The 23,324-nt window shown below is 37.1% G+C and overlaps 1 protein-coding gene across 9 annotated transcripts in view; it reads left to right on the top strand.

Annotated features, from left to right (window-relative positions):
- ttll5 (tubulin tyrosine ligase-like family, member 5) overlaps positions 1 to 23,324 on the top strand; it is a 121,718-nt gene that overhangs the window by 1,313 nt on the left and 97,081 nt on the right. For all 9 annotated transcript variants that reach the window (XR_012392880.1, XR_012392881.1, XR_011007083.2 and 6 more), the window contains exons 3-11: positions 913 to 1,019; positions 2,907 to 2,989; positions 3,308 to 3,414; positions 6,077 to 6,207; positions 6,771 to 6,853; positions 9,041 to 9,110; positions 9,192 to 9,276; positions 20,447 to 20,548; positions 22,761 to 22,852. Coding sequence is in view for 2 of the 9 variants with exons in the window: in XM_017351877.4 (XP_017207366.3) it covers positions 913 to 1,019; positions 2,907 to 2,989; positions 3,308 to 3,414; positions 6,077 to 6,207; positions 6,771 to 6,853; positions 9,041 to 9,110; positions 9,192 to 9,276; positions 20,447 to 20,548; positions 22,761 to 22,852 (860 nt within the window). In the remaining 7 variants the exon portion in view is untranslated. The remainder of the gene's footprint in view (positions 1 to 912; positions 1,020 to 2,906; positions 2,990 to 3,307; positions 3,415 to 6,076; positions 6,208 to 6,770; positions 6,854 to 9,040; positions 9,111 to 9,191; positions 9,277 to 20,446; positions 20,549 to 22,760; positions 22,853 to 23,324) is intronic.

Raw genomic sequence — 23,324 nt, forward strand, 5'->3', positions numbered from 1 at the left:
CACACACACACACACACACACACACACACACACACACACACACACACATGTAGAAAAAAATCCAATGTTAGTTTTGCTAGAAACATGCACTTGTTTTCTTTGTTAAGTAAAATATAATTATAAACTAATGTTGAGAGGATCACATGCTTATGATTGATCACAGCTGGTCCCACATTATTCAATTAATGCTTCACCAATCAGATGATTCCTAAGCTACTACAAATACCCTAGGCTCCATATCACAGCCATCTTTGTTTTGAAGAATCCCCCCCTTCCACCCCTACTCCTCCTCCTTTCCTAGATGGTGGCACGGTGGCCCAGTGGTTAGCACTGTTGCCTCACAGCAAGATCGTCACTGGGTCTAGTCCTTACCAAGCAAGCCGACGTTTCTGTGCGGAGTTAACACGTTCTCCCCGTGCTCACGTGGACTTCCCCTGAATCCCCCAGTTTCCTCCCACCATCCAAAAACATGCAGCTTAAGTTAATTGACTAATCCAAATCGCCACCATAGACATGCTCCTAGTCAGTAGTTATCTCTTAAGAGCAATCACTGTCTGTTCATTAGCTACTACAGCAGGGGAGTTCTCAAGATCTACCTAAGCTCAAACTCCCCTCTCGCCTTGCAAACAGTAGCGAGCCCCAGACTCGAGGATCTTATAAGCTCAGGGCTCTCTCCCGGGACAGCATGCCAAACAAGCTTTAAAATCAATCATCAGCTAAGTGTGAACTCTTGAATTGGAATATATGTAAACAGCACATTTAGGGCCTGTGTTTACAAATATTATTTGATTAAGTGCAATTAAGATGATTAAATGCAATGAATGCCTGTTGCCAACACCCTGGTGAACTGACTTTCCTTGGAAGAGACTTTGGTACCACAGAAGAATTATCCGTACACTCTTTGTCCGACAGGAAACAGCCGTGTATCGCCTGGAGTGGTGTCAGTAAACGCATTCCTGTGCTGCTATTCTGTGCTGAAGCCATTGTGAGCAAAGATGTGGCCATCCGCTCTGTTGGAGGTATACAGACACCAATTATTCATAATACAGAGGAATTTATTTAATCATATTCAACGATTTTTTTATTTATTATTTTATTATTCTTTTATTTTGTTCGATTTGTGTTGTGTCAAACTCATGCAGACATTTTGTTATAAACTGTCTGAGTTTCTTTACGTATGATAATTTGAGCCGTTTGAACCACCAAAGTGGTTCTTTATTAATTTATTACTATAGCCGTTTTTACGGTGTGCACTGCCTGACAAAAGTCTTGTCATTAGCCCCTTTCACACATACAGACCTTTCCGGAAAATTGCCGGCAATTTTCCGGAAAGCTTGTATGTGTGAACAGGTCCTTTTTGAAAATACCGGTAAATTCGTTCTGGCTATTTTCCGGAAAGAGAAGTTGTAACATTACCGGCAATTTGCCGGAATGTTGCGCTGTGTGAATGCAGAAGGAAGATTGCCGTAATAAGCGCGTGCACGTCTAGAACGTGCTGACGTGAGACGTCTGCTTTAGCCAATCACAACAGTCAGACGCATTTACGTCCGCGCGGTTTGTGAGAATAAAAACCTTTGAATATTTTTCCAGACACATTTAGCTGCTAGAAGTTAGTCAGATCACGTTTATATGTTCATCTTAATGCCAACTGTGTAAATAATCATCGATGAGATGCTTATGATAAGCCGTTGTTTGTTTACGTTCGTGTGCCTGTGAAACAGCCTATGAGCGCCTGCACACGCACATATTATGAACATCTCGACATGAGAAAGTGATCCTGCGAAAGTTGTTCACAATATTGATCATCCACAGAGTTTGTAATTTAGTCAAATGTTTACAAATACAAGCGCAGCCGTTTACAGCTCATTTGTGGTGAATGATGTCAGAATTTACCGGTATTTTGGAATAGATGTGTGAATGCTCTTTTCCGGAAAATTTCCGTAACGTCCTCGCCTGTGTGAACAGCGCTTTTTTGAATATACCGGTAAAGTCGTTCCGGAAATTTTCCAGATATTTACCGGTATCACTGTGTGAAAGGGGCTATTGATGCCAGTTGTAATAGCTCGACTTCTAGTTGATCGTTTTGAAAAGTGTCAGAAGGTAGACTTTCCTGATTGATCATCTGCTGCATCCTAATCATCACCAATACTGGAGAAGACCAGTTGGAGCCCGACCTATTGGAAGGTCAAGGTGCTCCAGGATTGGCTAGCCCAGTCATCAGACATGAACATTATTGAGCATGTCTGTGGTAAGATGAAGAAGGAAGCGTTGAAGATGAACACAAAGACTCTTGATGAGCTCTGGGAGTCCTGCTGAACGCTTTCTTCTTCATTCCAGATGACTTTATTAATCAGTGATGTGAGTCATGTCAGAGATGTATGAATGCAGTCCTCCAAGCTCATGATGGAGTCAGACACAATATTCATTCTGTCTCCACTGCAGCAGGACTTTATATTCTATACTGGAAATTATTTCTGTTCAGTGATGACACTTTAGTCTGAGCAGAGTCAGACCGCACTGTCCTCATCAAATCATTAATAATCAAGGCATGATTATATTTTATTGTGCTCAAACAAGTGTCATCTAGAGGCCTTTGCCTTTCATATTAGACACTTCTGACACCAAATGATCAACTAGAAGTCAAGTTATTATTTGCTGTTCATAAAACTTGGAAAGGAGACAAGACTTTTGCTTTTGGTTGCAGTACAGAACCGAAAGACCCCAATATACGTTACATCGGTTGTGTCTGAATGTGTTGCACTACTAGTAAATTATGTGTGTGTGAGCTGTGGCTAAGTATGGTAACCAATATTATGAATTTAGCTTGACTAGCTGATTACTGCTTTTATAAAACCTGCTATTTGCTACATGCTAGAATGTTAAGGCAGCTTTTCTTTTTCATATAGAAAAATATAACTTGGCCTTCAAGATTGTGCGAACAGAGAGTCGTCTTGTGCGTGGCATACTGGTCAATCATGGATTCCATGAGGTAGAGCAGCAGACATTACTATAAGTGCATTGTGCATTAGTTGATGTTAATGCTGTATTGTATTGTATTGTATTGTATTGTATTGTATTGTATTGTATTGTGTGGATTGTATTGTATTGTATTATATTGTGTGGATTGTATTGTATTGTATAAGCTGGCTACAGGCTACAACTCAACTTCTTTAGGCTAAGCTCCAATGATTAGTGTTGATAATGACTCTAAATAAGTAACTTTAAAGGATCTTTTTAATTATTTATTAATTATAATTATATTACTTATTAATTGTTTAACTTAAATGAACATGTTGTTGGTGTCTAGGTGCACCCAAACAGCAATGATTTTAACCTGATGTGGACCGGCTCACACCTGAAGCCTTACCTTTTGCGCTCTCTGCAGGATTTCCAGAAAGTCAACCATTTTCCCAGGTTTGTCTGTCAATGCTTTTCTGTTCTAACTAAATTGTTAATAAGTTATACTCTGACCGCACCAAGTATGAAAATATAAAGGATTAGGGCTGGTTGTTGATAAAGCTTTCCCTAGGGATTTTTTTCAGTGTACCCATTTTCTTTAAAAGGGAGCTATTATGCAAAAATGAGTTTTATAAGGGTTGTGAGTTGTGTGTCTGCAGTGTGTGAATATAAGCAGCTTCTAATGGTAAACATGTATTAATTGTATTGTTAATAATCAGACTTGACTAAAACAGTGTGCAGAAACACTTCAATTGACATTCTCCCTTTGTGCGGGTCATCAGAGGGGGAAAGCCCCGCCCACTAGTGACCTCTCCCTCATTAGCATAGGACATTAGTCTTGTTGTATCTGCCACTATCCTGACACACAGGCATTTGTAGCATCATCCTATTTTGAAAAGAGCAGAATCTCATTTGAATTTTTGTAGTAAAGAATTTAGGTGTGAAATCAAAAATCTAACCAATCAGGGACCCTTCAGTCTCCCATGGCATAATTTTTCCAGAATGGATATCCACTTTGAGTCTCCAGTATCAGTGTTCATATATATATATATATATATACACACACACACACACACACACACACACACACACACACACACACACACACACACACACGCGCAGTTGAAGCCAGAATTATTCGCCCCACTTTGATTTCTTTTTCTTTTTTAAATATTTCCTAAATTATCTTTAACAGGGCAAGGAAACTTTCACAGTATGCCTGATAATATTTTTTCTTATGGAGAAAGTCTTATTTGTTTTATTTCCGCTAAAATAAAAGCAGGTATAATTTTTTAAACACCATTTTAAGATCAATATTATTAGCCCCTTTAAGCTATATATTTGTTCGATAGTCTACAGAACAAACCATCGTATATAATAACTTGCCTAATTACCCTAACCTGCCTAGTTAACCTAATTAACCTAGTGTTACGTCGGGGAGTGACACTAACAACAGACGTTTGGATCCACATGCAAGTTTATTCAAAGTCAGGCAAGCAAAGGTCAGCACAGGTACAAACAGATATACAAGGGAAGTCCAGAATCGTTGTCAAAGGATCAGGCAAGTGGTCAGAAAGCAGGCAGCAGACTAAGACGAAAAGGTAAACAAGGCAAGGTTCAAAACACAAGAAAGCAAGACTAAAGAAATGCATTTGAATTGTCACCTACACATAAACAAGACTCAGCAATGGGAGTGAGTGAGTGTGCTGCTTAAGTAGAGTGTGTAATAAGTCTTTGACAATCCTCAGGTGGTGTGAGTGTAATCAGTCTAAATGAGGAAGCAGGTGTGTGTGGGCGAAGAGCATGTATGAAGTTGAAGTCTATTTACAAACAGATTTGTAGTTCTGCGAGTGAGAATGTTTTCCAGCGACCTCTGGTGGTTAGAGATCGCTGTTGATTGTGACACCTAGTGAAGCCTTTAAAAGTCTCTTTAAGCTGTATAGAAGGGTCTTGAAGAATATCTAGTCTAATATTATTTACTGTCATCATGGCAAAGAGAAAATAAATCAGTTTTTAGAAATCAGTTAATAAAACTATTATGATTAGAAGTGTGCTGAAAAAAATCTTCTCTCCATTAAACAAAAATTGGGGAAAAAAGAAACGGGGTCTAATAAAATAATAATAATTATATATATATATATATATATATATATATATATATATATATATATATATATATATATATATATATATATATATATATATATATATATATATATACATATATATATATATATATATATATATATATATATATATATATATATATATATATATATAACAAGCATTAAATGTTAATAATGCATTAGTTAATGTTGATCTGTTAATTATAATTAATAAATGCTGTACATGTATTGCTCATTATTAGTTCATGTTAGTAAATACAATGATCAACATAAATTAGTACACCCCATTTTGAAAATGAATAATTTTATCAATTTCTAATATATGTCATATAGTTTAATGCATTTAAACAATGAAAAGGATATATTTATTAGAATAATACTTTAGTCACCGAACATCTTTAGAAATAGAAAGATAATACATTTAAATGCATGCAAAAAATTGGAAAAACTAATTACAAACTGCAAAATTACAACAACATTTTAGACATTTCTTGAAATTTACTGTTTAAAAAAAAAAAGGATATTTATTTAATATTTTCCCCTAACATATAATTTTGGGTGTACTCATTTTGGACCATTATCAAAAGTTATTTTGTTAGATAAGCTCCAGATTTGTCTTGTACTGACCAATCAAATGTATTTGCACAGATATAATATTGTAAAGATTTGTGTGGGGTGTACTCATACATGTTAAGCACTGTACATTAACTAATCAAGCCTTATTGTAAAGTGTCACCACATAACTTATTGCTATATAATGTGTTACTAAAGTCACACACACACACACAATGTCCACACTAGCATCATTCTAAGTGGGCAGACCGCATGTGTTCATTGGCAGAGTTGATGTTGTTTGGATGAAACGGCGCAATGGATCAAACTGAGCATGTGCTGCTGCTGCGCTGTTATTTCAAGAGTTTATGTTCCCCTCGCTATCTCACACGCTAACCTCATCCTCAGCACTTACGGTCAACGCTCTCATCGCTTTCCAGGTCGTACGAGCTCACGCGGAAAGACCGGCTCTACAAAAACATCCAGAGGATGCAGCAAAGCCACGGCTTTCACAACTTCAGCATCGTACCACAGACGTTTGTGCTGCCCGCAGAGTACCAGGAATTCAGCAGTGAGTGTGTTTGGCTCAGCGGCATCAACCAGAAACAGTTCAAGTCAAAAGTATTAGCTTGTTTAAATATTTGCCTAATTATATTCAACAGATTCAGGAACTTTTCACAGTATTTCCTATAATATTTGTTCTTCTGGAGAAAGTCTTATTTGTTTTATTTCGGCTAGAATAAAAGCAGCTTTATTTGTTTTAAGGTCAATATTATTCGCCCCTTCAGCAATATTAGTGTTGAATTGTCTCCAGAACAAACCACTGTTATACAGTGACTTGCCTAATTACCCTAACTTTACCCTAATTACCCTAGTGAAGCATTTACATGTCACTTTAAGCTGAATACTAGTGTCTTGAAGAATATCCTGTCTAATATTATGTCATCATGGCAAAGAGAAAAGAAATCAGTTATTAGAGATGAGTTATGAAAACTATTATGTGCAAAAATGTTGAAAAAACCTTTAAAAATTGGTGAAAAAATAATGCCGGGGGGTTAATTATTCTGACTTTAACTGTAAATGCTTCTCTTCTGAGCTTGAATAACATGGTTTATGTCCTCATGCAAACCGCAGACTCCTTCAGCAAAGACAAGGGTCCATGGATCATCAAACCAGTGGCGTCCTCCAGGGGTCGAGGCATCTACCTAGTCAGCAATGTAAGTCATTAAAAAAATAGGGTGCAGAGTTGGAAATTAACAGGGACTATGGGTAAAAATTCTAGCTTAATTAACTCTACCATGAGCTATGTTTGCATCCAAAAATGCGTATGAACTTTATGCGCAGAACTGGATTATCGCATAAAAGACGTGTGAATAGAGCAGCGTTTCCATCCAACGAGTCAAGGTGAACAAAATCATAATTTCCTGATTAACTAAATATCAACAGTAAAAACTAGATTTCCTGCAGTAGTAGAAGCTGCGTGAGTCTTTCCTTCATCTAATAAATCACTTGCACCTCAGAAGGCAGTCCTGACACGCATTGAATGCTCGGTGGCGTTTGAAGGTGGCAGACGCGGAGCACAGACACTCTTGATTCTGGAGGTCATTAATAAAATAATGACACTAATACTTAAACGGTGAAGCATTTTAGAATGACCAAAACAATAGTTCAGATGGTTTACAGTGTGCTCAGGCTGCTGATTTGTCCATTCACACACATTTTCATCATCACATGATCTCTTATCACACAATCACATGTCCTTTTTTTAATGTGCATACTGAAAATTGTGCCTTAAAAGTGTTTCCATCGGAGTTTGTGCGCATCTTTTCTTATCGAATAAAAAGTTTATCCTACTCAGTTATGCGCATTTTCAAAGTGTATGCACATCTTGGCGTTTACTTTAACCGTTTTTGTATGTGCATATGCAAAATGCGCATAAAAATAGGGGGATGGAAACATAGCTAGTGTCTTAGAATTTTGTATACACCGTATACTAATCCCTTAAAAAGGGGTGCCCAAACTCTGACCTGGAGGGCTGGTTTCCTGCATATTTTAGTTCCAACCCCTATTAAACACACCTGAACTAGCTAATCAAGCTCTTACTCATGCTGTGTCCCAATTTGCATACTTATACTACGCCCTAAAAGTATCTACTTTTTTGTTAAAGAAATTATATACTTTTGAGTGTGTAACAGAAGAGTATACAAGCTTTTGGGACACACTACTTCCTCGTTAACAGATCGTTATGTTGCTTAGTTACGAGCCCTGTCAATTATCCACACATCATCCACTTTTACAACAATACAACAATAACGTTGTAATAAGATTCAAAGAATCTGGAGTAATTTTAGTTTGTAAAGGACAAGGGCGCAAACCTAAGCTGAGCAATCTCTGAACCGTCAGGCAGCGCTGCATCAAGAATCCTCCTCCATCTATAAGCCAGATCACCACATGAGCTCAGGACTACTGCAGTAAACCTTTGTCAACTACCACAATACATAGTTACATCTATGGCAGTTATAACTGTACTGTACCAAAAGGTAGCCCTATGTTAACAGTGTCCAGAAGCACCATCGACTTCACTGGGCTCGGAGGCATCTGGGATGAACCATCACACAGTGGAAACATGTTCTGTGGTCAGATGAATCAGTATTTCAGGTACATTTTGGGAGAAATGGACGTTGTGTGCTCTGGACAAAAGAAGAAAAGGATCATCCTGACTGTTTCCAGCAACAAGTCCAAAAGCCAGACTCTGTCATGGTATGGAGTTATGTCAGTGGCCTTGGCAATGCTGAAAAGTACAATATGCTGCCTTCTTTTCCAGGGACAGCCATGCATATTTCAACAAGACAATGCAAATCCACACATTACAGAGTCCTGCTGTGGCGGAAGAGGAGACAGGTACTGGACTGGCCTGCCTGCAGTCCTGACCTGTCTCCAATAGAGAACGTGTGGCGCATTTTGAAGCTCAATGCGACAAAGAAGACCCTGTACTGTTGCCCACTTTAAGACTTATTTGAGGGAGGAATGGGACACAATGACACCTGAAACACTTCATCACTTGGTGTCTTCAGTCCCTGAACATATTTTACGTGTTGAGAAAAGGAATGGCAACGTGGTAAATGCTTTACTGCTCCAACTTTTTTGAAATGTGTTAAAATCTGTGTTTATATAAAAAAAACACAATAAAAATGTAATCATGAGGAACACATTAAATAATGTTCGTTGTATCGTCTGCAGTAAAATACAATTTCTCTGAAAGCATGACTTCATCTCTCATGTTATTCAGCTTCTCAACTAAATATATCTTGATTAATGAATGTTTAGATATTCATACTGAAAAGCAAGACGCAATTACCCAAAGTGAACTGAAGGTAATGTTTGCTGTGTTGTGTGTGTTTCAGATCAGTCAGATCCCATTGGATGAGAATATTTTAGTGTCGCGGTACATCAGCAATCCTCTGCTGATTGACGGTCAGTCTATACCACCAACACAAGCAGTTTCTCACTATTCTGTTTGTGACTTACTGTAAATTCAATTTCTTGCGTCTGCAGATTTTAAGTTTGATGTGCGTCTGTATGTCCTGGTGACCTCTTACGACCCTCTCGTCATCTACCTGTATGAAGAGGGCCTGGCCAGGTAATTCAATACTGTTTTCCTACTGTTAAACATCTGAGACATCTGATGAGAAATGTTGCTGCTTAGATGAAGATACATGCAGATCTGTAAAAGCAGATCTGACTGGTTGTTTGTTCTGATGCTCTGCAAAAGTTAACAGGGACCTCTGAAAGTCTGCCAGAAATATATTGAAATCCATTCTAGGTTTAAAGTTTTAAAAATGAGCCGAAGCACAGTCAGTAAACGGGACATTCAATCATTCATTTTCCTTAGCTTAGTCTCTATTTCAGTGGTCACATGAACTATTCCACCAACTATTTACGCAGAGGATGCCCTTCTAGCTGCAACCCAGTATTGGAAAACACCCATTTACACTCATTCGTATGCACACACACACTCATACACTACGGCCAAGTTAGTTAATCAATTCCCCTATAGTTCATGTGTTTTGTCTGTGGGGGAAACTGGAGCACCCGAAGGAAACCCATGCCAACCAGGGAGAACATGCAAACTCCACACAGAAATGCCAACTGACCCAGCCTGGACTCGAACCAGGGACCTTCTTGCTGTGAGACCACAGTGCTAGCCAGTATTTTTTTTTTATATATATATATATACTGTCTTTATTTTCTAGTATTCAAGTGCATTGTAATATCTTCATGTATAAAGTATATGTTGAATAAAAAAATTATCCCTCCTGTGAAATTCTTTTTCCAAATATTTCCCAGGTGATGTTTAACAGTAAAAATAAAATAAAATAAATAAAATAATAATAATAAAATAATTTTTTCATAATGCTTTTATTTCCTCTGGAGACAGTGTTATTTATTAAATATTTATTATATTTAGATATATTTATATTTATTTATATATTATATAATTTGCTGGAATAAAAGCTCTTATAAGGTATATATTCGTGTATATTTTGGTCATTGAATTTTCATTTTAGAAACGGATATTGAAAATGAAAAACGAGCCATTTTTTTATTATTTTAAAATTTTGAGTATTTCGAGATCAGATATGCTCCACACAGACCACTATGCTACTATAGGCTATTATTTTTTCCACTCAGTTATGTTATAAAAAGGTATTTTCTTGTGATATAGGGATTTTGTTATGACATATTCAAAGTTTGGGAAGTGAAAGTGTTATGGTTTTAACAATATTATAACTTTCTTTTCAGAAAAGTGTTGCAGACAATAAATAAATATCATAGCCTTTAACCGGCCATTATACGAGACATCCTTTTGCCATTTTAACGAGAAAAATATGTCCTAACAAAATCCTGTTATCACAAGAAAATACCTTTTATAACATAATTAAGTTAAAAAAATAATAACCTATAGATAAGCCTGTGCGTGGCAGCATTTAATCACTGTGAATGAGTAAAAAATGAGCTGTCTTTGTTTTCTGGGGATTTTATTTTTTGTTATTCGAAATCAAAAATAAAAAAATTAGATTTAGCTTATTTGTTTTTCCCCATGAAAAAGAAAAACGTCTCGCATTTTAATTTTGGTTTTTGAATTTTAAAACGAAAATCAAAAAACGGCTCGTTTTTCGTTTTTTTAGTATCAGTTTCTTAAATAAAAATTCAATGACCAAAATATTCATGGACCTGGCCCAGTCTCCTAAAGAAACTTGAGCCACCGTGCTGCCCGGCAGAAAATTAACCAAAAGTGCTAGTGTAAACGCACCCTTAGAATGCCTATTTTCCTATCAGTGGGGAGTTCTTAAAACTATTATGATTAAAAAGGTATTTAAAGAAAATCTTCTTTCTGTTAAAGTGATATTGTGGAAAAATATACAGGGGGGCTAATAATATTGACCTCAACGGTTTATGTTTAGTTAACCTTAAACGGTCTCTGTTTAGTTAACATTAACAAAGATTAAGTAATGCAAAACAAATGTTAATTCATTAACTAACTTACATGAACTAACACGATCATATTATAAAGTGTTAAACTTCAAAACATTGAACTAGACATGCTCCTTTAGGACACTAAAATAGCACGAACACTAGATGGCAGCAGAAGCGTTTCCATCAAAGTTGGAGCGACTCCTGTAGACCTCAAACAAAGCTTTCCATTGTCTCACTGCTGGAAGGATGTTGACAGAAGTATTCTTTTAAATAAACATATTTAAAGCACAACGAAAAGCAGACATAGTTTTAACAAAAGCTTTTTAAAGCAAGGACGTTCTCAGGCTTTCATAGTTTTGTCTTCTACCTGGAGAAGCTCTTTTCTGTGATCCTTTAGCAAAAGCCACAAATAGTAGAGGGAAAGTTTTGTTCTCAGTGCGAAAGAAAGTCTGACGGTCGTAACCCACCACCGAGCGCCTGCTAAACGCATTGGATTTAGACACACACACACACACACACACACACACACACACACTGTCTTGCTTCTGGCACAGCGAGTAGAGCGTTTTCTCAGACATGCGAGTGAGAAGCTCAAACAAATGCTCCGTTTTTTTTTTTTTTTTTGGATGTCGTGCCGAGTGAAAGCGTGTGAAGTGGATGTGTATTGTGGGCCGCTGTGGTCTGGTGTGTGTAAAACGCTTGGCCTGCGTCTATTAGGCTTGGCGCTTTAAGGAGTGACACTGGGGTTTGTTTTCGGCACACTTTCTCTTATGAACTGCTGGCGCTTCGTCCTGGCGTTTTTCCCAACTCAACTTTTATCTTGGAGATCCCAGAAGCTTTGAAGGCTTTCAGGTGTTCGCTGTGTGCCAGGAAATTCTTCCTCCACATGTGGCGTCCACTCCTCCCAAACCAGGCAGCGGTGCATTGTGGGAATGCCCATGAGCTGAAGAGTCACTGAGATGACCTTTAGAGTTATCTGTGGTCGTCTGTGGTACCTTGTAATGGAAACATTAGCCTATTAGTTAATGCATGCCTAATTTATTATTATTTTATAACATTTTTAGATTAGGTCTATTGATTAACATAGTGTTAAAACATTAAACTTCATGATTTCAGTCATGAATTAGGATTAGAAAGACTTTTGGAGGTCAAACCAAAGACAATTGTTTTACATGTAAGTTTTCATGATGATCTATGAGTAGATGAGTTCACCTGTTGACTAGTGAGTAGATGAGTTCACCTGTTGACTAGTGAGTAGATGAGTTCACCTGTTGACTAGTGAGTAGATGAGTTCACCTGTTGACTAGTGAGTAGATGAGTTCACCTGTTGACTAGTGAGTAGATGAGTTCACCTGTTGACTAGTGAGTAGATGAGTTCACCTGTTGACTAGTGAGTAGATAAGTTTAGTTGTTGACTATTGAGTAGATGAGTTTAGTTGTTGACTAGTGAGTAGATGAGTTTACCTGTTGACTAGTGAGTAGATGAGTTTAGTTGTTGACTAGTGAGTAGATGAGTTTAGCTGTTGACTAGTGAGTAGATGAGTTTAGTTGTTGACTAGTGAGTAGATGAGTTTAACTGTTGACTAGTGAGCAGATGAGTTTATCTGTTGACTAGTGAGTAGATGAGTTCACCTGTTGACTAGTGAGTAGATGAGTTCACCTGTTGACTAGTGAGTAGATGAGTTTACCTGTTGACTAGTGAGTAGATGAGTTCACCTGTTGACTAGTGAGTAGATGAGTTTAGTTGTTGACTAGTGAGTAGATGAGTTTAGTTGTTGACTAGTGAGTAGATGAGTTTACCTGTTGACTAGTGAGTAGATGAGTTTAGCTGTTGACTAGTGAGTAGATGAGTTTAGCTGTTGACTAGTGAGTAGATGAGTTTAGTTGTTGACTAGTGAGTAGATGAGTTTAGTTGTTGACTAGTGAGTAGATGAGTTTAGTTGTTGACTAGTGAGTAGATGAGTTTAACTGTTGACTAGTGAGCAGATGAGTTTATCTGTTGACTAGTGAGTAGATGAGTTCACCTGTTGACTAGTGAGTAGATGAGTTCACCTGTTGACTAGTGAGTAGATGAGTTTACCTGTTGACTAGTGAGTAGATGAGTTCACCTGTTGACTAGTGAGTAGATGAGTTCACCTGTTGACTAGTGAGTAGATAAGTTTAGCTGTTGACTAGTGAGTAGATGAGTTTACCTGTTGACTAGTGAGTAGATGAGTTCACCTGTTGACTAGTGAGTAGATGAGTTTACCTGTTGACTAGTGAGTAGATGAGTTTACCTGTTGACTAGTGAGTAGATGAGTTTAGCTGTTGACTAGTGAGTAGATGAGTTCACCTGTTGACTAGTGAGTAGATGAGTTCACCTGTTGACTAGTGAGTAGATGAGTTCACCTGTTGACTAGTGAGTAGATGAGTTTACCTGTTGACTAGTGAGTAGATGAGTTCACCTGTTGACTAGTGAGTAGATGAGTTTAGTTGTTGACTAGTGAGTAGATGAGTTTAGTTGTTGACTAGTGAGTAGATGAGTTTACCTGTTGACTAGTGAGTAGATGAGTTTAGTTGTTGACTAGTGAGTAGATGAGTTTAGCTGTTGACTAGTGAGTAGATGAGTTTAGCTGTTGACTAGTGAGTAGATGAGTTTAGTTGTTGACTAGTGAGTAGATGAGTTTAACTGTTGACTAGTGAGCAGATGAGTTTATCTGTTGACTAGTGAGTAGATGAGTTCACCTGTTGACTAGTGAGTAGATGAGTTCACCTGTTGACTAGTGAGTAGATGAGTTCACCTGTTGACTAGTGAGTAGATGAGTTCACCTGTTGACTAGTGAGTAGATGAGTTCACCTGTTGACTAGTGAGTAGATAAGTTTAGTTGTTGACTATTGAGTAGATGAGTTTAGTTGTTGACTAGTGAGTAGATGAGTTTACCTGTTGACTAGTGAGTAGATGAGTTTAGTTGTTGACTAGTGAGTAGATGAGTTTAGCTGTTGACTAGTGAGTAGATGAGTTTAGTTGTTGACTAGTGAGTAGATGAGTTTAACTGTTGACTAGTGAGCAGATGAGTTTATCTGTTGACTAGTGAGTAGATGAGTTCACCTGTTGACTAGTGAGTAGATGAGTTCACCTGTTGACTAGTGAGTAGATGAGTTTACCTGTTGACTAGTGAGTAGATGAGTTCACCTGTTGACTAGTGAGTAGATGAGTTTAGTTGTTGACTAGTGAGTAGATGAGTTTAGTTGTTGACTAGTGAGTAGATGAGTTTACCTGTTGACTAGTGAGTAGATGAGTTTAGCTGTTGACTAGTGAGTAGATGAGTTTAGCTGTTGACTAGTGAGTAGATGAGTTTAGTTGTTGACTAGTGAGTAGATGAGTTTAGTTGTTGACTAGTGAGTAGATGAGTTTAGTTGTTGACTAGTGAGTAGATGAGTTTAACTGTTGACTAGTGAGCAGATGAGTTTATCTGTTGACTAGTGAGTAGATGAGTTCACCTGTTGACTAGTGAGTAGATGAGTTCACCTGTTGACTAGTGAGTAGATGAGTTTACCTGTTGACTAGTGAGTAGATGAGTTCACCTGTTGACTAGTGAGTAGATGAGTTATTTGTTGACTAGTGAGTAGATGAGTTTAGCTGTTGACTAGTGAGTAGATGAGTTCACCTGTTGACTAGTGAGTAGATGAGTTCACCTGTTGACTAGTGAGTAGATGAGTTTACCTGTTGACTAGTGAGTAGATGAGTTTACCTGTTGACTAGTGAGTAGATGAGTTTAGCTGTTGACTAGTGAGTAGATGAGTTCACCTGTTGACTAGTGAGTAGATGAGTTCACCTGTTGACTAGTGAGTAGATGAGTTCACCTGTTGACTAGTGAGTAGATGAGTTTACCTGTTGACTAGTGAGTAGATGAGTTCACCTGTTGACTAGTGAGTAGATGAGTTTAGTTGTTGACTAGTGAGTAGATGAGTTTAGTTGTTGACTAGTGAGTAGATGAGTTTACCTGTTGACTAGTGAGTAGATGAGTTTAGTTGTTGACTAGTGAGTAGATGAGTTTAGCTGTTGACTAGTGAGTAGATGAGTTTAGCTGTTGACTAGTGAGTAGATGAGTTTAGTTGTTGACTAGTGAGTAGATGAGTTTAACTGTTGACTAGTGAGCAGATGAGTTTATCTGTTGACTAGTGAGTAGATGAGTTCACCTGTTGACTAGTGAGTAGATGAGTTCACCTGTTGACTAGTGAGTAGATGAGTTCACCTGTTGACTAGTGAGTAGATGAGTTATTTGTTGACTAGTGAGTAGATGAGTTTAGCTGTTGACTAGTGAGTAGATGAGTTTACCTGTTGACTAGTGAGTAGATGAGTTCACCTGTTGACTAGTGAGTAGATGAGTTTACCTGTTGACTAGTGAGTAGATGAGTTTAGCTGTTGACTAGTGAGTAGATGAGTTCACCTGTTGACTAGTGAGTAGATGAGTTCACCTGTTGACTAGTGAGTAGATGAGTTCACCTGTTGACTAGTGAGTAGATGAGTTTAGCTGTTGACTAGTGAGTAGATGAGTTTAGCTGTTGACTAGTGAGTAGATGAGTTCACCTGTTGACTAGTGAGTAGATGAGTTTAGTTGTTGACTAGTGAGTAGATGAGTTTAGTTGTTGACTAGTGAGTAGATGAGTTTAGTTGTTGACTAGTGAGTAGATGAGTTTAGCTGTTGACTAGTGAGTAGATGAGTTTAGTTGTTGACTAGTGAGTTGATGAGTTCACCTGTTGACTAGTGAGTAGATGAGTTTAGTTGTTGACTAGTGAGTAGATGAGTTTAGCTGTTGACTAGTGAGTAGATGAGTTTAGCTGTTGACTAGTGAGTAGATGAGTTTAGTTGTTGACTAGTGAGTAGATGAGTTTAACTGTTGACTAGTGAGCAGATGAGTTTATCTGTTGACTAGTGAGTAGATGAGTTCACCTGTTGACTAGTGAGTAGATGAGTTTAGTTGTTGACTAGTGAGTAGATGAGTTTAGCTGTTGACTAGTGAGTAGATGAATTTAGTTGTTGACTAGTGAGTAGATGAGTTCACCTGTTAACTAGTGAGTAGATGACTTTAACTGTTGACTAGTGAGTAGATGACTTTAACTGTTGACTAGTGAGTAGATGAGTTTAACTGTTGACTAGTGAGTAGATGAGTTTAGCTGTTGACTAGTGAGTAGATGAGTTTAACTGTTGACTAGTGAGTAGATGACTTTAACTGTTGACTAGTGAGTAGATGAGTTTAGCTGTTGACTAGTGAGTAGATGAGTTTAGTTGTTGACTAGTGAGTAGATGAGTTCACCTGTTGACTAGTGAGTAGATGAGTTTACCTGTTGACTAGTGAGTAGATGAGTTCACCTGTTGACTAGTGAGTAGATGAGTTTAGTTGTTGACTAGTGAGTAGATGAGTTTAGCTGTTGACTAGTGAGTAGATGAGTTTAGCTGTTGACTAGTGAGTAGATGAGTTTAGTTGTTGACTAGTGAGTAGATGAGTTTAACTGTTGACTAGTGAGCAGATGAGTTTATCTGTTGACTAGTGAGTAGATGAGTTTAGTTGTTGACTAGTGAGTAGATGAGTTTAGCTGTTGACTAGTGAGTAGATGAATTTAGTTGTTGACTAGTGAGTAGATGAGTTCACCTGTTGACTAGTGAGTAGATGACTTTAACTGTTGACTAGTGAGTAGATGACTTTAACTGTTGACTAGTGAGTAGATGAGTTTAACTGTTGACTAGTGAGTAGATGAGTTTAGTTGTTGACTAGTGAGTAGATGAGTTTACCTGTTGACTAGTGAGTAGATGAGTTTAGCTGTTGACTAGTGAGTAGATGAGTTTAGCTGTTGACTAGTGAGTAGATGAGTTTAGTTGTTGACTAGTGAGTAGATGAGTTTAGTTGTTGACTAGTGAGTAGATGAGTTTAGTTGTTGACTAGTGAGTAGATGAGTTTAACTGTTGACTAGTGAGCAGATGAGTTTATCTGTTGACTAGTGAGTAGATGAGTTTAGTTGTTGACTAGTGAGTAGATGAGTTTAGCTGTTGACTAGTGAGTAGATGAATTTAGTTGTTGACTAGTGAGTAGATGAGTTCACCTGTTGACTAGTGAGTAGATGACTTTAACTGTTGACTAGTGAGTAGATGACTTTAACTGTTGACTAGTGAGTAGATGAGTTTAACTGTTGACTAGTGAGTAGATGAGTTTAGTTGTTGACTAGTGAGTAGATGAGTTTACCTGTTGACTAGTGAGTAGATGAGTTTAGCTGTTGACTAGTGAGTAGATGAGTTTAGCTGTTGACTAGTGAGTAGATGAGTTTAGTTGTTGACTAGTGAGTAGATGAGTTTAGTTGTTGACTAGTGAGTAGATGAGTTTAGTTGTTGACTAGTGAGTAGATGAGTTTAACTGTTGACTAGTGAGCAGATGAGTTTATCTGTTGACTAGTGAGTAGATGAGTTCACCTGTTGACTAGTGAGTAGATGAGTTCACCTGTTGACTAGTGAGTAGATGAGTTTACCTGTTGACTAGTGAGTAGATGAGTTCACCTGTTGACTAGTGAGTAGATGAGTTATTTGTTGACTAGTGAGTAGATGAGTTTAGCTGTTGACTAGTGAGTAGATGAGTTTACCTGTTGACTAGTGAGTAGATGAGTTCACCTGTTGACTAGTGAGTAGATGAGTTTACCTGTTGACTAGTGAGTAGATGAGTTTACCTGTTGACTAGTGAGTAGATGAGTTTAGCTGTTGACTAGTGAGTAGATGAGTTCACCTGTTGACTAGTGAGTAGATGAGTTCACCTGTTGACTAGTGAGTAGATGAGTTCACCTGTTGACTAGTGAGTAGATGAGTTTACCTGTTGACTAGTGAGTAGATGAGTTCACCTGTTGACTAGTGAGTAGATGAGTTTAGTTGTTGACTAGTGAGTAGATGAGTTTAGTTGTTGACTAGTGAGTAGATGAGTTTACCTGTTGACTAGTGAGTAGATGAGTTTAGTTGTTGACTAGTGAGTAGATGAGTTTAGCTGTTGACTAGTGAGTAGATGAGTTTAGCTGTTGACTAGTGAGTAGATGAGTTTAGTTGTTGACTAGTGAGTAGATGAGTTTAACTGTTGACTAGTGAGCAGATGAGTTTATCTGTTGACTAGTGAGTAGATGAGTTCACCTGTTGACTAGTGAGTAGATGAGTTCACCTGTTGACTAGTGAGTAGATGAGTTCACCTGTTGACTAGTGAGTAGATGAGTTATTTGTTGACTAGTGAGTAGATGAGTTTAGCTGTTGACTAGTGAGTAGATGAGTTTACCTGTTGACTAGTGAGTAGATGAGTTCACCTGTTGACTAGTGAGTAGATGAGTTTACCTGTTGACTAGTGAGTAGATGAGTTTAGCTGTTGACTAGTGAGTAGATGAGTTCACCTGTTGACTAGTGAGTAGATGAGTTCACCTGTTGACTAGTGAGTAGATGAGTTCACCTGTTGACTAGTGAGTAGATGAGTTTAGCTGTTGACTAGTGAGTAGATGAGTTTAGCTGTTGACTAGTGAGTAGATGAGTTCACCTGTTGACTAGTGAGTAGATGAGTTTAGTTGTTGACTAGTGAGTAGATGAGTTTAGTTGTTGACTAGTGAGTAGATGAGTTTAGTTGTTGACTAGTGAGTAGATGAGTTTAGCTGTTGACTAGTGAGTAGATGAGTTTAGTTGTTGACTAGTGAGTTGATGAGTTCACCTGTTGACTAGTGAGTAGATGAGTTTAGTTGTTGACTAGTGAGTAGATGAGTTTAGCTGTTGACTAGTGAGTAGATGAGTTTAGCTGTTGACTAGTGAGTAGATGAGTTTAGTTGTTGACTAGTGAGTAGATGAGTTTAACTGTTGACTAGTGAGCAGATGAGTTTATCTGTTGACTAGTGAGTAGATGAGTTTAGTTGTTGACTAGTGAGTAGATGAGTTTAGCTGTTGACTAGTGAGCAGATGAGTTTACCTGTTGACTAGTGAGTAGATGAGTTTAGTTGTTGACTAGTGAGTAGATGAGTTTAGCTGTTGACTAGTGAGTAGATGAATTTAGTTGTTGACTAGTGAGTAGATGAGTTCACCTGTTAACTAGTGAGTAGATGACTTTAACTGTTGACTAGTGAGTAGATGACTTTAACTGTTGACTAGTGAGTAGATGAGTTTAACTGTTGACTAGTGAGTAGATGAGTTTAGCTGTTGACTAGTGAGTAGATGAGTTTAACTGTTGACTAGTGAGTAGATGACTAACTGTTGACTAGTGAGTAGATGAGTTTAGCTGTTGACTAGTGAGTAGATGAGTTTAGTTGTTGACTAGTGAGTAGATGAGTTCACCTGTTGACTAGTGAGTAGATGAGTTTAGTTGTTGACTAGTGAGTAGATGAGTTTAGCTGTTGACTAGTGAGTAGATGAGTTTAGCTGTTGACTAGTGAGTAGATGAGTTTAGTTGTTGACTAGTGAGTAGATGAGTTTAACTGTTGACTAGTGAGCAGATGAGTTTATCTGTTGACTAGTGAGTAGATGAGTTTAGTTGTTGACTAGTGAGTAGATGAGTTTAGCTGTTGACTAGTGAGTAGATGAATTTAGTTGTTGACTAGTGAGTAGATGAGTTCACCTGTTGACTAGTGAGTAGATGACTTTAACTGTTGACTAGTGAGTAGATGACTTTAACTGTTGACTAGTGAGTAGATGAGTTTAACTGTTGACTAGTGAGTAGATGAGTTTAGCTGTTGACTAGTGAGTAGATGAGTTTAACTGTTGACTAGTGAGTAGATGACTTTAACTGTTGACTAGTGAGTAGATGAGTTTAGCTGTTGACTAGTGAGTAGATGAGTTCTCCTGTTGACTAGTGAGTAGATGAGTTCACCTGTTGACTAGTGAGTAGATGAGTTTACTGTGTGCTCATACACACCAATTTTATGAAATCTAAAAAAAATAGATGAAAAATGAACTCTAGCCGCCACCAAACAATTATTCAGAAGAGTTAGCAACCCCAAACACCCCTCCAGTGCGCAAGATAATTAGTCATATACTTTTAGTTAATAGTTTTAAATGTAAACTTTTTCATATGTCATCCAGTGAAATAACACTGGATGGATTCATCAGTTTCCCATCATACTGCCCTCATGACCACAGTGCTGGTGTTGTGTGTTTTAGTTGGATGGCTTTTACAAAATCTCTGTTAATGTAATGTGTCACTTTAATATTAGATAGATGTATGGCCGGAATTGAAGGTCGTCTCGAGTTTACACGAGACTGCTTGCTTTGGTTCTGTACCTGTTTATTCTTTTCAGCAGGTCATAATCGCTATTAAGCTCATGTTTTCCTGCTCGGTTGTGTGTGTTGTAGGTTTGCCACGGTGAAGTATGACCACGCCACTGCAAACATCAAGAACCAGTTCATGCATCTGACCAACTACAGCGTCAACAAGAAGAGCAGCGACTACGTCAGGTGGCTTTTCACAGCGTTCATCTATTTTTGTGTATATCGATATGTACAGTTTTACATTTTTGTCTCCTTATATTTTATTCATGTCATTTAAAATGTTAAGCCTTTAAATTGCACTTTAAGCTGAATTTAAGTTACTTGCTAAATAACTAGTACAAATTTATGTGCTCTCATCATGGCAAAAACAAAATAGAGGTATTAGAAATATTATGTTTAAAAATGTGTTGATAAAGTCATTTGGGAAATATGCAAAAATTTTATGTACATTTCATAGTAAGGTAAAAAAAGATGTCTTAAACTATACGTTATGTGTTCAAGTAGACAGTCCAGAATCAATATTAAACCATAAAATGCTCATTTTTAAATAAATGCGCAGACTGTAAACCGTAGAATGTATTGTGATCATTGACACCTTTTACCAGTTTAAACCTATTAAACACATTTTCCACCAAATCAACCCAAGAAATGTAAGAAAGACATTCAATCTGAATCTTTATTATTAAGTTGCAATATTTCTTAATGCTAGAGATGCCCAATAGACTATATCAATATCGGCAGATAAATGCTAGTTGTCATGTATCGGTGTATGTGCGATAAATTAGGTCACCGATATCTTTAAGTTGATACTATTATGTATTATTTCCTTGCTTATATGCGTATTTTATTGGTATTTTGGTTAATATTGAGTTACTTAGTTGCTATTTATGCATAATTTATTTTGTCAAGCAAATTTTGCATTTGGGCATAGAAAAAAATAGCTGATTAATAAAGCTCAAAGATCAGTTCCAGGTTTTCTGAAGTTTAGGTTATAAAATAGATTCTATTATATTTTATTATCTATGAGATTAATTTGCAAATATATTAGATATCGGACTTCAAATCTAAATATATCGGTAATAATATCAGTCAAAAATTTGGCATATCTGCATCTCTACTTGATGTTTTTTTTCAAAATAAATACCTTATTGTTTTATATCAGCTTGTGTTTTTATGCAATAAAGCATCATTCACATAAGTAATGAGAACTGATTTCAACTGTAATAGTTAATGATATTTACGTAGTGATATCCTATTGTTTCACACTTCTAATTGGGTTGGTAATGTCATCTCAAATACAAGCTAATCCTTGTGTTTGCTAATCATGTCAACATTGTATTAAATAAATATAGATATAAAAATGTATTTATTTCTGTATTTATCTGCAAATAAATCGGATATCGGCTTCCACATCTAAATATATCGGTAATAATATCAGTCAAAAATTTGGCATATCTGCATCCCTACTTAATTTTTTATATTAATATGATAATACTTTTATATCAGCTTGTGTTTTTATGCAATAAAGCATCATTCACAAGTAATGAGAGCCGATTTGAACTGTAATAGGTAATAATTATTACGTAATAATATCTGATTGTTCCTCACTTCTAAGTGGGTCGGGAATACCATCTCAAATACAAGCTAATCCTTGTGTTTGCTCGTCATGTCAACATTGTATAAAACAAATATAGATATAAAAATGTAATTATTTCTGCAAATATATCAGATAACAGTCTCCAAATCTAAATATATCGGTAATAATATCGGTCAAAAATTCTGTACTTGAGGCTTTTTGTCAAAATAAATACCTTATTATTCTATGTCAGCTTGTGTTTTTCATGCAGTAAAGCATCTTGCCGCAGTAATGAGAACCGATCTGATCTGTAATAGTTAATAATAATTAAATAATCATGTCTCATTGTTCCTCGCTTCTAAGTAGGTCGGTAGTGCCATCTTAAAAACAAGCTAATCCTTGTGTTTGCTAATCATGTCAGCATTGTATAAAATAAATATAAATATAGAAATGTATTTATTTATATGTTTATCTACAAACATATCAGATGTCGGCTTCCAAATCTAAATATATCGGTAAAAATATCGGTCAGAAAATCTGTAATTGATACTTTTTTTTTAATTACCATATTATTCTGTGTCAGCTTGTGTTTTTTATGCAATAAAAAAGCATCTTGTCAACGTAGTGAGAACCGATCTAAACTGTAATAGTTAATAATGATTACATAATCATAGCTCGTTGTTCCTCAGTTCTAAGTGGGTCTGCAATGCCATCTCAAACACAAGCTAATCCTTGTGTTTGCTAATCATGTCAACATTGTTGCGATGTGCCCAATGCTTAGTGCTGTTTTGGTAGTGCTGACAGGGTTTTTTATCCTTTCAGCTGCGATGACCCCGAAGTAGAGGATTATGGGAACAAATGGAGCATGAGTGCAATGCTGAGATATTTGAGACAAGAAGGCAAAGACACCACACGTGAGTAGACCTTAAACAATCATATGCTTTCATGTTTAACACACCATAACGTCTGACATTCATAAGCTCTCATCTACGGTTCTTCTCAAAGCACCTCAGAGCCATTTGGAGATTGACGTTTCACAAACTACAGCTGCTGGATTTATGATTTACGCTGGATTAGTTTGAAGATTGTTTTGGAGAAATCTTGGATACTGTTAACACCTGTTGTTAAATAAGAATAGACCTTATATACAGTGGGAAAAATAAGTATTGAACACTTATAATATAATTTTTTGGCAATCTTATGTGGAGAATGAAGGCACAATCATTGCTCAGGTGTGAGTTTCTCACAGACTTCAACAGTGTCAAAATCTTAATGGTTCTGTGAGTCTCGTCTATCAAATCTGAGCTTTATTTTGTATACTCTATTGGATTGCTGTCAGGTGATTGGCCGGGCCATTCTACAGATTGGTTTTCTTTCTCTGAAAGC

Source organism: Danio rerio, chromosome 17 (genome assembly GCF_049306965.1).
Source record: "Danio rerio strain Tuebingen ecotype United States chromosome 17, GRCz12tu, whole genome shotgun sequence".
In the NCBI taxonomy this organism is placed as follows: domain Eukaryota; kingdom Metazoa; phylum Chordata; class Actinopteri; order Cypriniformes; family Danionidae; genus Danio; species Danio rerio.